The following is a 15,165-nucleotide window of genomic DNA, read 5'->3' as shown; positions in this document are numbered from 1 at the left end:
AAATCTCCACAAGATAATGAGAATCTTCAACCTGCTCAAACGTCTCCTGACCGGACCACTGGCCGTGATATGGATGACTATAGCGACGCAAACAATATGTTACATCCACTCCGCGCCCGCACCAGAAAGGCTCACAGCACTCTCCGCTGGCGTCCCAGCTCTCTACGTTTCGTACTTGGGATTTCCAACAGAAGAGATCGCTGCGGCTGGTGCTGGGGGGCTGTCTGCAATCGTCCTGGCTGCCACTCTTGCGCGGACAGCTCTGAAGACAATGGGATGCGAAACACATCACACCACCCGAGACGGTCCCGGGGATGGTGACATCACGCACGACATCTGGACAGCCGGGAAATGGTGTCGAGCGGAAAGGAAGCAGATGCTTGCAATCGTTGAGGAGATCGAGCCGTTGATGATGAGGATCAAGGAGGAGAGGTGTTATCGGATGTGTTTGGTGGCTCCGGCTAGGGGAGGCAGACGGACGCTCAGGGATCCGGCGTTGTGGCACGGTTTTGTTACTGTTGCTGCTGAGGGGAGGCTGCCGGGGAGGGAGTATTGCGGGCAGGGAGTGGCTGGGAAATGTCCCGGAGGTGAGCAGGAAATCGGGTTCGAGACCGACGGTGGTCAGTAGAGGCTTTGCGTGACGATGAGATAACAGGAGAACACGGGTCGTCTATCAAAGCATCCGCTCATACTCACGAGACCCACAGTCGAAACGTAGCTTGAACAATTTCAGGCACATATTGCTCTGGTCAGGAAACGCACGGCAGGTCTGGATATACGTAACTCAAGGCACTCATCTCTTGAGTGTGGTATTGTCTACTTTGAAAGACACTGTTCAAACTCAGTGGCCTTGCTCTTCTACCAGAGCAGAGCCAGGCTGCCTGCTGTGTGGCCTCTTCGGACATCCTGAACACCACGCTAATACCAATCAGACAGGACGACACCATGGATATCGTTCCTCAAGAACACCATGAACACCGCGCTCGAAACCAACAAACATGGACCCAACGCAGTGCAAGAAAAGACACCACAAAACAATCTTGCTGGTCAACAACTTCCCACAACATCTCAAACCGCAAGCCCACTGGACTTCCCTCACCGCTGCCTTCTTCCTCTTCTTCTTCTGCTTCCGCTTCTCAGCCGCCACCTTCCTCGTCTATGCCTCCATCCGCCTCATCGCCGCAATCTTCACCCGATGCGTCCACGGATCGCACATCTGACAGAGATACGGCTCTTTCCTCCAATTCCCCGACAGCACATCCTGCACACACGCAACGTGCTGCCAGACGCCACATCCTCTTCCTTTCGTCTTGATGAGATCTTCGTCGCCCTCGGCATCACAACCAATGTCGGGCTGGCCTTTCAGGTCCTTGGCGCCGCAGATACACCGCACTTTTGAGTACTCGTCGTCTGGCTTGAAGCGAGCGGCGTCGAAGAATTCGCACGGGTGGTCCTTTGAGCGCGTGTGGTAGGAGCCTGAGGCTTGGAGACGGACGAGGCGCTCGGATTGGGCTTGCTTGGCTTCCGCTTCGTTGATGGGGAGCGCGGTGCCGGCGATCACTGCCTCGAGATGGGATTCTGCTGTCGCTGCGGGCGTGGTGGTCTGGAGGGTCGGTGCTGGTGCTGGAAACTGGGCTTGGATGGGAGCTGGTGGTGGTGGCATGGTGCCTTGTGGACGGGGGGCGTGGCGTTTGAGTTTGAGACCCTTGGCCGGACGTGCTTGCTCTGCCTCCTGCTTCGACTCCATGTCTTGATCTTCGTCGACCGCGTCGAAGGTTTGGTCTATGCCCACAGCGTCAGTCGCGTCTTGCTCTGCTGGTCCACGAAGACGGTACTCCACGCCAGAGCTCGTCATGACTTTGACGGGTGCATCCTTCATGCCCACGTGGGGCATGGAAGATACGCGAGGGTGGACGTAGGCGGGCGGATTACGATGAGGTCCAGGGTCGCTCGAAGGGGCCTGGACTGCTGGTGGTGCTGTAGCGCAGGAGAAAGGTTGCGCAAATCCCGTCGATTTAAGAGAAGCCTGCGCAGCCCAGAAGTCAGCGATGTTGCAAGAGTGCGTCGGCTCCGGTCCAAGCCCATCGATGATCCAGTGCACGAGAGCATGGTGTTGCGCATCCGTGAGATCACCTACCTTGGTGGGTGGGAATGTCGACGCGTCGTCCATGACTTCCGTCAGAGGAGATGTGGCAGGCGTAGAGAGTGGTTCGGTCAAGTACGACGAACCAAACGAAGGTCGACCTGGGTACGGAGAGGAGTAGGCAGATCCCCATCGCGAAGATGTTTGCTGCTCCAGACCAGACGGCTTTGTGCGCGTCGCGAACAGCGTGTTGAAGGATGGTGGTGTCAATTGCATACCGCTTGGCGTGATTCCGTCGCGACGCTGGGGTGACGTTGAAGAAGGACGATGGACCAGCTTAAGATGATCTGGGGTCAATGTGATATTGCTTGAACGCGCGATCAAGTCCGATGCGATTTCGAAGGGAGTCTTGGTTGCTGGTTGGACTCCAGTCCACTCAGTCCTTGGGTAGCTGGCGAAGTTGTCGATGGTGTTCGTGTTCTCCGTGGTCGGAAGTGGGAGTAACGGAGTGATGTTGCGCTGAACCTCTCGACGTCTGACTTCCTCGACGGAGAGCTGCATGTCGGGCGATTCGAAGACCTCCTCAGCATCGATGCGCGCGAAGGTGAACGGGTTAGTCTTGACTGTCTTGTAGCTATGATTCATTGCAAGACGAGTGGCCCGGCGCTGGAAGTACTGCTCGAAGCTGTAATGATCGTGGAGAACGTTTCCGCCTTCGTGCTGGAGGACTTCACCTAGAGCTCGGATGATGTCGTCCGACAAGCTGGTCAAGCTGATGTTGGATAGGAACGTTTGGCTGACGCGGTACTTTGTGCCGGGCCACTTGGGGTAGGCCATGCTGGTGTGCGAGCTGTGGTTAAGTGTAGTTGTGGTTGTGGTTGCGGGGAAGGTTAGTTGAGGTGATATTGGAGGAAAGGAAGACGCTTGAACTCGGTGCCGGCTTAAATAGTCTTGGTTTAGCGTCGTGCAACGTGGGATGAGTGAATAGAGGGAGTAGAGTGCGACAATAGGATGTAAACATCACTTGGTGTAGGCTCACTTAGACCTCACTTGCTACAGTATTGGGCTTCTAGCAATGAATTGCATCGGTGATGCACTCTCAGAACAATGTATTGCTACGTTGCACCGTAGTCACAGTCATCTGCAGCTGCGACTAAGGCGGCAAGGCGTTCGTAGCCGGCAATGGTGCAGTAAATGTCCTCAAGCCGCCGGGTGAGGCCCTAAAAGACCACACTATGCAGGACGCCTTGAAGGATGTGAGAAGCCTAGACGACGATGGAGCGATTGAGCTTGCCCGGGAGCTGACACAACAGGTGACTGGACGTACTGTCATCAGTGCCTCCACTGCCTCTCAGGCCTGCTGCATAGATACCTCGTGCTGCTCAGCACCTGGCTTCTTGCTACCTTCCCGTTCCTCGACATATCGATGTTCCTCCTGCAATAGGATCAAATGTTTGAACGACAGCAAAAGATGCATTGGGCCAGAACTCGACGTTGGCTCTGCCGCCTCACCATTGCGGCCTCGAGGACCTTGGCTGGCCGGGCAGCAGGATTCCTATCCTCAACGATTGCGCCTGGTCACGGCATGACACAGTGATGCCCTCGAGAGCTGAGGAGGATGCTCGATGGGCCGTTCAGCGGCGCAGCAGTCTCTACCGTGTATGAAGTTTTGCTTGACGGAAATGCTGGCTTTGGAGGCATCCTTGGAGTAATCACCCGATGGAGGACGTCACGGCCGGCGCGCATGGCGGATGGATATAAGATCTGGATGGAACTCTTGGATGGAAGAGGCGGGCTTCTTCTGTTCACCTCATCGTTGTCGATGTTTGCCCGGAAGATGAGATGGAACGTTTTTTGGGTTGTCGCTTCCCTCGGGGGAAAGCTTGGCCGTCAGACCTCACCAGCCTGCAGGACCGTTCGGCCTCGTACAACAACGTCTCGTGTCAGCTGTTGCTCTTCTCAGCCCCCTCGATCACGATGGGAACTCATCAACAGAAGACCACTCCGCCAATCTGGACTTTGATATGCTCAAGCTCTTGGGTGGCTTGAGTGGCTAGGATGGCTACTCTCCTGCAAGCCAATCGAGGCTCCTACGAACTGCCGACGGGAGGATTCACGCCATGGCCTTCTGACTGCCACTTTCACTATCCGGACCAATGTCCTCCATCTGCCGTTCCCGCAACCGATCACGCCTTGATTCCCCGCAAGTCTACCCGCACACCCCGGGCTATCGGTATGGAACGGCTTCGTGGTTTGCAAAGGCTGGACAGCCAGATTCATGGAGATGAACTGGCGCAGAAAGAACGAAAGAGGCTTGCGGAGAGTGAGGTCTAATTCATCCGCGACATTGCACGCACCTCAACCAGCCACCGATGGCCTCACCGCGCCAGATGCTGGACGATCGAATCATCAGACATCGACAGGGGTATATCCACCATCCCCCATGCGGAGCTCGCCCAAGCCCCTACTGTGCCTAGGCACGCGGGGATCATCAAGCACGTTTTGGCGCGTGGTAGACTACCGAAGCAACAGCCACGCGCTGGTTGGTTTAAAGAGAACTCTGTTTCGCTGTTCGAGATCTCCCGTGAGAACAAACGCTCTGCTGTGCTTTCGTTGTACGACGTTTATCAACCAGAAGTCCGGGTTGCACAGCATCTGTCGCGTGTCTTCGTTGACAGCTCCGCGGCAGATCTATCCGCTTTATCCGTGGGGGCCGTTTGCGAAAGAGTACTCACGGTTCAGCTCCGCGCGACGGTGACGTACAGGCGAGGGAGGGCTGTTCATAAGACATCCGGCTGGTTCAGCAACCTCTGCAATCGCGCTCGTCGACCAAGACAACAATACCGCCAAGATGGAGATGAACTATGATGAAAAGGTTCGACCGCGGACAGAACGCATTCAAGTACAAGGCTAATGGCACGACAGGAGCTCCATGCCATCGAGCAGGAGCTCGGCGTCGAGATCCTGCCGGGCACAGAAGTCATGGCAGACGTTGGAAGCCATCACTTCGTGAAGGGCGCAAGCCACGTCCTCGTGCCGCAGCCGTCAACGGACAAGCATGATCCTCTCGTAGGTCATTCCAGTCGATGAAGCGGAAGAAGTACTGACGATGGATCAGAACTGGTCCCCAATGTGGAAAGCCTTCGCCATTGCAGCATCCACGTCCGTCTCCTTCACCCAAGGCTTTGGGCCGTTGGCTCTGGCACCCATGTTTCCAGACCTAGAGGAGGCGTTCGATGCTGAGTTGGCCGACGTCGTACGCTTTACGGGTATTGCTATCTTGGTCTTGGGGTTTTCAAACTTCATCTGGTATAGTGAATGCAGTACAATTATGTTGTCCGTTGGAGGCTAACCGACGAAACAGGGTTCCCATTAGCACCTCCTTCGGCCGACGACCCGCGTACATCGCCTCCCAGCTCGTATGTATCGGAAGCTCGATCTGGCGCGCCCGAGCGCAGACGTACTCGAGCTTCATGGGTGCGTCCGTGTTGAACGGTATCGGAGCCGGTCCAGCTGAGACCATCCAACCCGCGGTCATCGCCGACATCTTCTTCCTGCACGACCGAGGATTCTGGAACACGCTATACTGGGTCTTCTACATGGGCTCACTGATGGTTGGACCCATCATATCCGGCTCAATGTCATTGCACGTTGGCTGGCGAAACTTCTGGTGGTTCAATACCGCCTTGCTCCTTGCCTCCTTCCTCATGGTCGTCTTCATGTTCCCCGAAACGAAATGGCATCGCCTCCATCCGGATGAAGTTCTGAAGAATCTCGCCGAGGGCAAGAGCGTCTCTCCAGCAGGCTCGCAGGAGAAGGTCCCACCACCCGCGTCTGACGCCAAACCGACAGACATGGGCGGCGAAATCGAACAATCCCGAACCCAGACCACCCTCAACCAACTCTCCCACCAAGCGACCGCCGAACGCGACCCATGGCTCGGCAAAGGTACACCGAGCAAACAGCAATGGAAGCTCTACCAGGCCAACGCCCACCCTTTCAAGACCATCCTCTACGACCTCTGGATCCCCTGGAAGCTCTTCGCCTTCCCCATCGTCGAGTTCTCCGCCTTCGTCGTCTCCTGGTCCTGCAGCTCCTTCCTCACCATCAACCTCACGCAATCGCAGAACTTCGCCGCACCACCGTATCTCCTCGACAGCGAAAAGATTGGCTTCATGAACTTCGCCATCCTCATCGGCGCGGCCATTGGTCTTGCCACAGCTGGTCCCTTATCCGACTGGGTCGCCGCTCGTGCTACAAGGAAGAATCGCGGGATAAGGGAGCCTGAGATGCGTCTCCCGGCGATGATCCCATACGTCCTCCTCATGATCCTAGGAAACTTCGTCGTGGCGTTTGGATACGAGCAGAAATGGCCTTGGGAAGCCATTGTCATCATCGGATACACGTGCGCCGGGATTCAAGTCGCTGCGATCCCGGCTATGGTCACAACTTATGCAGTGGATAGCTACAAGCCGGTGGCGGGGAGTTTGATGGTTGCCATCACCGTGAACAAAAATGTGTGGGGATACGGGTTTTCGGAATTCATCATCGAGTGGGTGATTGAGGATGGGTTTGTGCCGCCGATTAGTGAGTACCAGTTTCAAACCGTTCACCGAGTCTCTACTAACGATAAGCTAGTGACTAACATGTGTCTGATCACGCTGTGGTGCTCGTTTGGCATTCTCTTCTATTACTTCGGGAAGACATTCCGGCGTTGGTCGAAGAACAGCTCGGTGCACCGGTTGTAGGGATGGCTGCAGTGAAGGATCGCTTGGCGGAGAGTCGTACGCGTATACCAAACTATTCAACGCAGCTAAGGAGGTCGAACGCAGACGCTATGATAGTTCAAACCTTTTTCCCATTGCAGCCATATGTGTACACTGAGCAACCGAGATGCAAAAACAACGCTCTCAAGCAACACAGGTCAACCTCTCTCGCTTCTGTGATCATCCACCCGTCCTCTCCGCCCCTTTCTGCGCCATATTAGCCTGGCCATCAGTAGCATGGATGATGGTCTGCGCAAGCCAGTGCGGCCAACCCCTGATGCCCGCTAAGAAGCTGGTTTCAGCGCCCATAATCAACTGGGCGCCTTTGCCGCTGAGAACTTGCTTGACGACGGCATTGGCGACGTCGGTGGGGTCCAGCATCTGGATTTAGTCAGCGGCATGGCTCTTGTATGATCTTTGCATAAGCGTGCAGACAGCTTGGGGACATGGCTAGCTGTGTTTCTCGATCTCGAGCTCAATAATCAATGAGCTGCCCGGGTTTTGCAGGCAGGAGTATGACTGTGTGATGTTCAATGCGGAGAGGAGAAAGGTAAAACATACCGTCGCTTTCGCATCAGCCAACTCCTTTCTCCACGAAGCAGTCATCGCAGTCGCCGCGTACGTGGGGTGCACGCTCGTAAACTTGATCTCCGGACACTTGTACGCCACCCTCGTCTCCTGCTGCAGGCCGTCGTGGAGGGACAGCACAGCAGCCTTGGTGTTGCAGTACGGAATCAGTCCCGGAGGGCTTAGGAACGAGGCCATCGATGCCAGGGAGACCACGTGGCCTTTCCTGTTCTTGATCATATCTGGCAGGAAGGCTTGCAGAGTCCAGTAGTGCGAGATAATGTTCACGTCGAAGAGACGATGGATCGCTTTCTCGGAAACGTCGAGCGTGTGGTGGTTGTACGCCACCCCGGCGTTGTTGATCAAGATGCTGGCTTCGCCGTGCTCTCGCTTGATCTGCTCTCCAACTGAAAGAACAGTCTCTCGGTTCGTGACGTCGCACTGGTAGTAGTGGAGTTTCGCGTTGCCTTTCATGTCGTCCGGCATTTCCTCTGCAAGGTCGAGACACATGACGTTGATCCCTTTGTCGGCGAGACCTTTCGAGATCAAGGCGCCGAAGCCTGAAGAGGAGCCCGTCACCACAGCGATTTCGTTCGGCCAGTCATAGTTGCGGCGTTCACTGCGGAAGCGGAAGTTGTTCTGCGCCAGGTTGGAGAGGAAAACGTGGACGTTGCGTGTGAGACCGAGAGCGAAGAGCCATTTTAAGGCCGTTATTGTGCGGGTGATGTTTTTGGGAGAGAGGTATTTGCCCAAGTGTTGGAGGGCATGTTGCTTGACCTGGTCTGGTGCTTTGGTTAGGGAATAAAGTAAGGCACCTGTGAAAGCAGGGCTCAACGGTGCGCTCTTAATGATGTCCATTCTCGTGGTCCTTGATGGTATGCAGACAAGAGATGGAAGTGTGGCTGGTGCGAGAAGGTGTTGTCGTGGTCAAGGCACATGTATCTCCGTACTACTGGGACGTGCTTGCGGGGAAGCTGGCGTGTGGTCGATCCTGTGGTCTGGATGCCTCGGTACATGGCCGGTGTGTTGCCGGCAGGGCTGAGGTCTGGACGTTGGGCATCTGGAGCATTGCTGCTGTGGGCAGTGGAACGCCGTGGGTGTCGAGGACGCTCTCACGGCTGGATCGGGGCGGATGTTGCGTTCATGGGCACTGCTCAAAGACCGCCAGCCCTCCATGAGCGGCATTCAAAAAGAAGATGATGGATGCGGGTCGTAGAGCCTTCTCAGCGCACTGGACCCTCCTCATCGAACCACAAGGGCTTGCAGGCCGATTTGGTGCCCTTGTAGACGTTCGAGATTCCACAGCGGCATCGTGTTCAGTCGTCCCGTCTCGTCTCCCCACGCTTTGTTCATTCGAACACGGTGAGGTCTGACAAGCAGCATTCGCCACATCCTTCGACGCCGAGGTCATGCCGGGGTCTGTGGTCCATTGGTGAAGCACCAGGCGGTCGGAGGTCGCTTGGAAGGGTTGATGTGGCATCCGTCAGTCACATGTCCAGAAAACACGACAGACGCGAGCACCGGATCTCGCCCTACCGACATGCGGCTCCCGCACCGGGTAAAGTATGGCAGAGCTACTGCTGCGCTTCACTGGGCATTTGTTCAAGCTGATCCTCTTTTCTTCGCACGAATTACTCCACTCCTTGCAATAGCGGACCGCTACTCCGTTTGATGCTTCACAATCACCATAACTTTGATCCATCTTGCTTCGTGCACAACGAGTCAGTCGCGGCAGGCTCACGAGCCGATGGGCCTCATGCCGCTCGTCTCGGAGTTAGAGGCAGCATTTATAGGCTGAGTCTGGAACCGTAAGTTGCAGCTATAGGACGTTTCAAGGCTGCCGTGTTTCCCTTTGAATGTCGGGCCTGCTTCCTGTCTTATCTGCCGTACGCTCTTCCTTGTACCCTTCCAACAAGATGGCGGATATAGATGTGGAAGAAGTATTGGGAAAGCTGGATCTCGAGCAGAAGATTTCGTTGTTGGCTGGTATTGACTTTTGGTGAATATCTCCTTCATCCAAACGAACGGATGGCAAGATCTGACAGAAACCAGGCATACGAAAGCAATCCACGAACATGGCATCCCAACCCTACGAACTTCAGACGGCCCAAATGGCGTTCGAGGTACCCGGTTCTTCAACGGCATACCAGCAGCTTGCTTTCCATGTGGGTATGTTATGCCAATAAAAACACCACCCTCAATATCGTTTCTCCAAGCTCAATTTTCCACAGCACCGCCCTAGGCTCGACCTTCGACCAAGACCTCCTCCTCCGCGCCGGCAAACTCATGGGCGACGAAGCCAAAGCCAAGGGCGCCCACATCCTCCTCGGCCCCTGCATCAACATGCAACGCTCGCCCCTCGGCGGTCGTGGCTTCGAATCGCTCTCCGAAGACCCGGTTGTCGCGGGTCTCGGCGCCGCTGCGCTGGTCAAAGGCATCCAATCTACTGGCGTTGTATCGACGATTAAGCACTTCGTTACTAACGACCAGGAACACGAGCGCATGGCTGTGAATGCGATTGTCTCGGAGCGAGCGTTGAGGGAGATCTATCTCATGCCGTTCCAGATTGCCGTGAGGGATGCCCATCCGAATGCGTTTATGACGGCTTATAACAAGCTGAACGGGGTGCATCTGTCGGAGAACAAGAGGATTATGGACGACGTGCTGAGGAAGGAGTGGGGATGGGAGGGGGCGATCATGAGTGATTGGTTTGGGACTTACAGCACGTCGGATGCTGTGAACGCTGGACTGGACCTGGAGATGCCTGGCCCGTCGAGGTGGCGAGGGGGCCTGTTGGAGCACGTCGTATCGTGTCGGAAGGTTCCCGCCCACGTACTTGACGAGAGAGTCCGCAACATGCTCAACCTCGTCAAGCAATGCCGCGCGAGCGGCGTCAAAGAATGGGCCAAAGAAGGCACCAACGACACGCCCGAGACCGCCAAACTCCTCCGCAAACTCGCAGCCGAAAGCTGCGTCCTCCTCAAAAACGACAAGGACGTCCTGCCCCTCAAGAAAGACAAATCCGTGCTCCTTATCGGCCCCAACGCCCGCACCAGCGTCTTCTGCGGCGGCGGCTCTTCGAGCATGCAACCTTACTACGCAATCTCGCCCTTCGAAGGCGTGCAGGCGAAGCTGAAAAACCAGAGTAAGATCCAGCATACCATCGGCTGCTACAGCCACAAGGAGCTGCCGTTGGCTAGTAACCAGTTCACGGTGGAAGCGGACCAGAGCTCGAAGAAAGGGTTGATCTTCAAAGCGTACAACGAACCACCGCAGACAGAAGGCCGCACCGCCGTCGACGAGATTTTGCTGACGAACACTTACTGCATGCTCATGGACTACAAGCACCCGCTGCTCGAAGACGACCTTTGGTACGCGGACGTAGAAGGCTACTTCCAAGCCGAGCGCACCGGGGAGTATGAACTCGGGCTCTGCATCTACGGCACCGGGAACTTGTACGTCGATGGGAAATTGGTCATCGATAACACCAGCAAGCAAACCCAGGGTACCGTCTTCTTCGGCTGCGGTACTGTGGAGGAGAAAGGCACCATCCACATGGAAGAAGGCAAAACGTACCACGTCAAGCTCGAGTTCGCCTCTGCCGTGACGTCGAAGCTGGACGGAGGCGGCGTGCCCCAGTTCGGCGGCGGCGGCTTCAGGATCGGAGGCGCGTGGGTGCTGGATATGAACGACACGATCGCGGAAGCTGCCAAACTCGCCAAAGAAGCGGAACAAGTCGTCATCTGCGCAGGCTTGAACCAGGACTGGGAAGGCGAAGGCGCGGATCGGGTGGACATGAAACTCCCCGGCAAAATGGACGAGCTCATCACCCGCGTTGCGGAAGCCAACCCGGAGACTATCGTGATCAACCAGACTGGCACCCCGGTCGAGATGCCTTGGGTGCACAAGGTAGCTGGGTTAGTGCAAGCGTGGTACGGTGGCAACGAGACCGGGAACGGGATCGCGGACGTGTTGTTCGGGGACGTCAATCCGGCGGGGCGGTTATCGCTGTCGTGGCCGAAGAGGGTGGAGGATAATCCGGCTTTCTACAATTACCGGTCTGAAGGCGGGCGGACGCTGTATGGAGAAGACGTTTACATTGGATACCGGCATTACGAGACTGTCAAGCGGGACGTGAATTTCATGTTCGGGCAGGGGATATCGTATACGACTTTCGATCTGTCGGGGCTGAAAGTCAGCAAGACCGGCGCTGATGACCTCTCAGCCAAGGTGGTGGTGAGCCTCACGGTCCGCAACACAGGCAAGCTGGACGGGCAAGACGTTGTGCAGGTCTACGTCCGCCCTACGAAGCCTGGCATCCGACGTCCTCCGCGGGAGTTGAAGGGTTTCACCAAAGTGCCCGTCAAAGCTGGATCGAAGGCGACGGCGAAGGTGGAGATTCCGTTGAAGTATGCTGCGTCGTACTGGGATGAGATTCGGGAGGCGTGGGTGATGGAGCAGGGGAGTTATGAGTTTGAAGTTGTGGACGGGACGGGGGCGCAGGAAGGGCTGGTGGGGAGTGTCGAGGTTGGGAAGACGGGGTGGTGGAATGGGCTGTAGTGGTGGAACGGTCGTAAATGAGTAGTTCTGATGAAGCGAATGATGTAAAAACTGCCAAGTGCTCCCTTGAAGGTCATGCATCTCTAGATCTCTCATGCCTGTCCTTCCGGTAGCGTTCACTCAAAACCATGAGCACATGCCGTGGCCTAGGGATGTCCCACCGTGCAACGCGGCCAGTGTGAGCGCACCAGGACAAGGTTTATTCGCCCCGACTATCGCGACGCCAAAGTACCTCGCGAGCAGGAGGCATCGGAACGTCTGTAGGCCATTAGCTCAAGGCTAGCACTTTGCACTCGCCTCCATGAACGTACCCGGCGAAGGCGGCATCTGCTGTACCCCCTGCACAGCATCGAGAGCCTCAGCATGACCACTCCCTGCAAGCTCAGGCGGCCCGATGGCGAACTCCTCGTGTTCGTCAACCGGCAGACTCTCGTCTATCTCGACAGTTTCGCCCCAGACAAACGGCCCTGGGAACAGTGCCTGGAATCTGATCCTCGACAGTTGGTCCCGTATCCACGGCCTTCCCAAAAACAACATGGCAGCCTTCGTCACCACGTCGACATCGACTTTGGCGGCTTCTTGCCAATGTTGGCTGTCCAAAATGGCTCTCAGGGCGAAGCCACGCACCTCGTTGTCCGACACGACCCATTCGTCCATATCTGGGTACGCTTCCGCAAGAATGTCGAATGCATCATCGATTTGGTCCATCCGCACCCTCGCAGACTGAAGCTCAAACTTTAAGGCGTTGTGCTCTGGCGCTGAGATCATTTTATGGGCTCTGACATTCGCCACATGCTGTTCAATGCAGGGGATGAACTTTTCGAGCAGATCGGTCCTGGTGATACCTTTCAGGTATATGAGCATGGCTTGCAGGTGTCTGTACGGTCGGTACAAACGGTAAGACCACATGATCTGGCTCGAAGCAGCGAGCTCGTAGTATTTGCCATCCTCGACGTTGCCCCAGAGCTCCCAAAGTCTTCTGACGCTCTCAATTTCGAACGTGCGTTCTATGGCTTGAGGAAGAATTCGCCGCTCTGGAAGATGCTGAAATTGAGCGCGCATGCTGGCCAACGAGCCTTCGGGAGTGAATGGGGCTTGGGTGGCGATAGTTGTTGTCTCAAATGGCCCAATCGTAGCCCGCGGGACCGATGGGGCAGCCATTTCTCGCTCGTGTAGGTATGGCAAAAGGGACACCCGGGAGCCTCAGCACAAACGTCTGGTGCTCGGCCGCAGATCGAGTTTCAGGTGAGCTGGAACGTCCAGGAGGACGTTTTCAAGCTGAGATGGCCGAATGATTGTCGGTACCCCAGCAAAGAATGCTTGAGCCTTGGTGATGCTGAAGTGAGATATCAAGTGGCCAGTGAAGGTGATGGTGTCGAGAAGAAGGTGTTGTCGAAAGTCCAGCGGAGTTGATGCAGCGACTGAGAACTGCCTTGAAGCACCTCCCTGTTGCCGTTGCTTCCCGCAGAGCTACCTCCGTAGCACAAGCAGGAGCAGAGTGGCACGCCATTCAGGAGGCGAGGAAGCCACGACTCGACACCACCACGACAAGAATGCGCACGCATCATCAAAAACACTTGAACCTCAAATTCAAGGCTTACTCCCAACCCGACTCCTCTTCGCGTCTAGTTCAACCTTGGAGTACCAAATCGCCCCCGCAATCGTCACCACCGTCCCCAGCGCATTCAACCAGCCCACCTTAACATTAAACAGCACAATTCCCAACCCGATCGTCAACACCTGCTTCACGTTCCCACAAACCGTCATCGTCAGCGCGCCGGCCACCTTGTTCGTCTGGAAACTCGTCACGTTCAGGGCAAACGCAATGACCGCGTTCGCCAACAGCGCCGTGCCGAAGGAGTTGGAGAACTCGCCGGAAGCGTAGGCGGAGCGGAAGCGGTCGACTTCGCCGGTGAGGAAGGCGTAGAGGACGCATTGGATGGTAGCGAGCGGGGACATGCGGAGCAGGACTTCCATGGCCGACAGTGCGAGGGAACCGGTCATGAGGCGGTTGGTGGCGACGGTTTTGATTGCGGAGAGCAGGACGCCGAGGACGGTGAGGGTGAAACCGGAGAGGGTGCAGTAGTAGTCGCCGGCGGTGGCGAGGGCGACGCCGAGGATGAGCGGGATCATTGAGAGGTAGGTGGCGTTGCTGTAGGTCCGGGCGTAGACGACGCGGTAGATGAAGATGGTGGCGATGGGGCAGGTGGAGCGCATGATCTGGTGGAAGGGGACGGAGACGGCGGCGAGGGAGACGTTGGAGATGGCGATGTTGATGGTGAAGAGGAAGGAGAAGGCGACGAGGGTGAGGTTCTCGCGCGAGGTGAGGTGGGTGAGCTTGAGCGAGCCGAAGCCGAAGAGGACGAAGCAGCCGATCGAGGTGGCGCCGGTGTGGAGGGTGGTGAGGAGCCAGGGGAAGCGGGCCTGGGGGTATGAGCATGGCAGATGGGAGACTGGGTGGGGCAGGCGTACCTTGCCGAGAACGGCCTTGTTTGATAATGTCAAGGCCAGGTTGAGGATGAAGTAGGCGCCGAGGAAGAGCAGCTTCGATTTGAAGGAGACTTGGTGCTCGACTGGCGGCGCGGGTGGTGCGGGCTGCTTCTGCGCTTCGAGGTCTCCATAGTCCTTTCGCAGGCTGTCTGTGGATTCTGTCGAAGTCGTCTCCCCGCTGTCGCGTGGCTTGTAGTCCTTTTCATCTATGAAGGATGCTGTCGGAGACGCGTTGTCGTCCAATAACTTCGTGGTAGCCATGTCCGCTAGGAATGCCTGCTGTCGCTGTTCGTGATGTTATAGGACAACAAGGAGGAAGTGAAGTGAGAATAAAACCCAGCCGGCAGACGCACCCAAACCTACCGTGGCGCCACCACCAATATGAGACGAAACACTCGGACTTGTACGGCAAGCGCAGCCCGTGGAAAACGCCAACGCATCTGCATCCGCGCCGCTCCTCTGACGACCGTGGTGCCTGCCAAGAGCGCGCGCCGAAGAAAAGCAGGGAACCTTGTCGGGCGCATCGGCAAGGGGGGTCCAGCAGTGCCAAGCATAGAGCAATTCACTTCGAGAGGAAGAGATGAGCTTGAGATGAGGTGAGAATCCCAAGACGGTGATTGGTGAAGCGGGCTATCGCTTCCGCGGGATGCCGTGAAGTACCGAGGAGCAGGATTCGTGGCAGGTGTGGCTGTTGACGGA

At 56.5% G+C, this 15,165-nt stretch overlaps 6 protein-coding genes across 6 annotated transcripts; 2 read left to right on the top strand and 4 right to left on the bottom strand.

Moving 5' to 3' along the window:
* Nucleotides 1–1,156: 1,156 nt before the first annotated feature.
* On the bottom strand, nucleotides 1,157–2,920 carry LTR77_000920 (uncharacterized protein; the record flags this gene model as incomplete). The annotated part of the gene is made up of 1 exon (XM_064798184.1): nucleotides 1,157–2,920. One exon carries the CDS (start codon nucleotides 2,918–2,920, stop codon nucleotides 1,157–1,159), a length of 1,764 nt encoding a protein of 587 aa, XP_064664418.1.
* A 2,076-nt stretch (nucleotides 2,921–4,996) lies between these two features.
* On the top strand, nucleotides 4,997–6,831 carry LTR77_000919 (uncharacterized protein; the record flags this gene model as incomplete). Its single annotated transcript, XM_064798183.1, has 3 exons — nucleotides 4,997–5,152; nucleotides 5,202–5,392; nucleotides 5,448–6,831. The coding sequence occupies 3 exons, from the start codon at nucleotides 4,997–4,999 to the stop codon at nucleotides 6,829–6,831; spliced, it is 1,731 nt and encodes a 576-aa protein (XP_064664417.1).
* A 198-nt stretch (nucleotides 6,832–7,029) lies between these two features.
* LTR77_000918 (uncharacterized protein) lies at nucleotides 7,030–8,274 on the bottom strand (the record flags this gene model as incomplete). Its single annotated transcript, XM_064798182.1, has 2 exons — nucleotides 7,030–7,230; nucleotides 7,411–8,274. 2 exons carry the CDS (start codon nucleotides 8,272–8,274, stop codon nucleotides 7,030–7,032), a joined length of 1,065 nt encoding a protein of 354 aa, XP_064664416.1.
* Nucleotides 8,275–9,491: 1,217 nt separating this feature from the next.
* On the top strand, nucleotides 9,492–11,976 carry BGL1 (beta-glucosidase; the record flags this gene model as incomplete). The annotated part of the gene is made up of 2 exons (XM_064798181.1): nucleotides 9,492–9,585; nucleotides 9,659–11,976. The coding sequence occupies 2 exons, from the start codon at nucleotides 9,492–9,494 to the stop codon at nucleotides 11,974–11,976; spliced, it is 2,412 nt and encodes an 803-aa protein (XP_064664415.1).
* Nucleotides 11,977–12,175: 199 nt separating this feature from the next.
* On the bottom strand, nucleotides 12,176–13,038 carry LTR77_000916 (uncharacterized protein; the record flags this gene model as incomplete). Its single annotated transcript, XM_064798180.1, has 2 exons — nucleotides 12,176–12,234; nucleotides 12,288–13,038. 2 exons carry the CDS (start codon nucleotides 13,036–13,038, stop codon nucleotides 12,176–12,178), a joined length of 810 nt encoding a protein of 269 aa, XP_064664414.1.
* Nucleotides 13,039–13,566: 528 nt separating this feature from the next.
* Nucleotides 13,567–14,727, bottom strand: LTR77_000915 (uncharacterized protein; the record flags this gene model as incomplete). Its single annotated transcript, XM_064798179.1, has 2 exons — nucleotides 13,567–14,400; nucleotides 14,449–14,727. The coding sequence occupies 2 exons, from the start codon at nucleotides 14,725–14,727 to the stop codon at nucleotides 13,567–13,569; spliced, it is 1,113 nt and encodes a 370-aa protein (XP_064664413.1).
* Between the last annotated feature and the right edge of the window lie 438 nt (nucleotides 14,728–15,165).

Source organism: Saxophila tyrrhenica (assembly GCF_035928015.1).
Source record: "Saxophila tyrrhenica strain CCFEE 5935 chromosome Unknown scaffold_1, whole genome shotgun sequence".
Lineage (NCBI taxonomy): Eukaryota > Fungi > Ascomycota > Dothideomycetes > Mycosphaerellales > Extremaceae > Saxophila > Saxophila tyrrhenica.
This window is presented reverse-complemented; position numbering and strand designations above follow the sequence as displayed.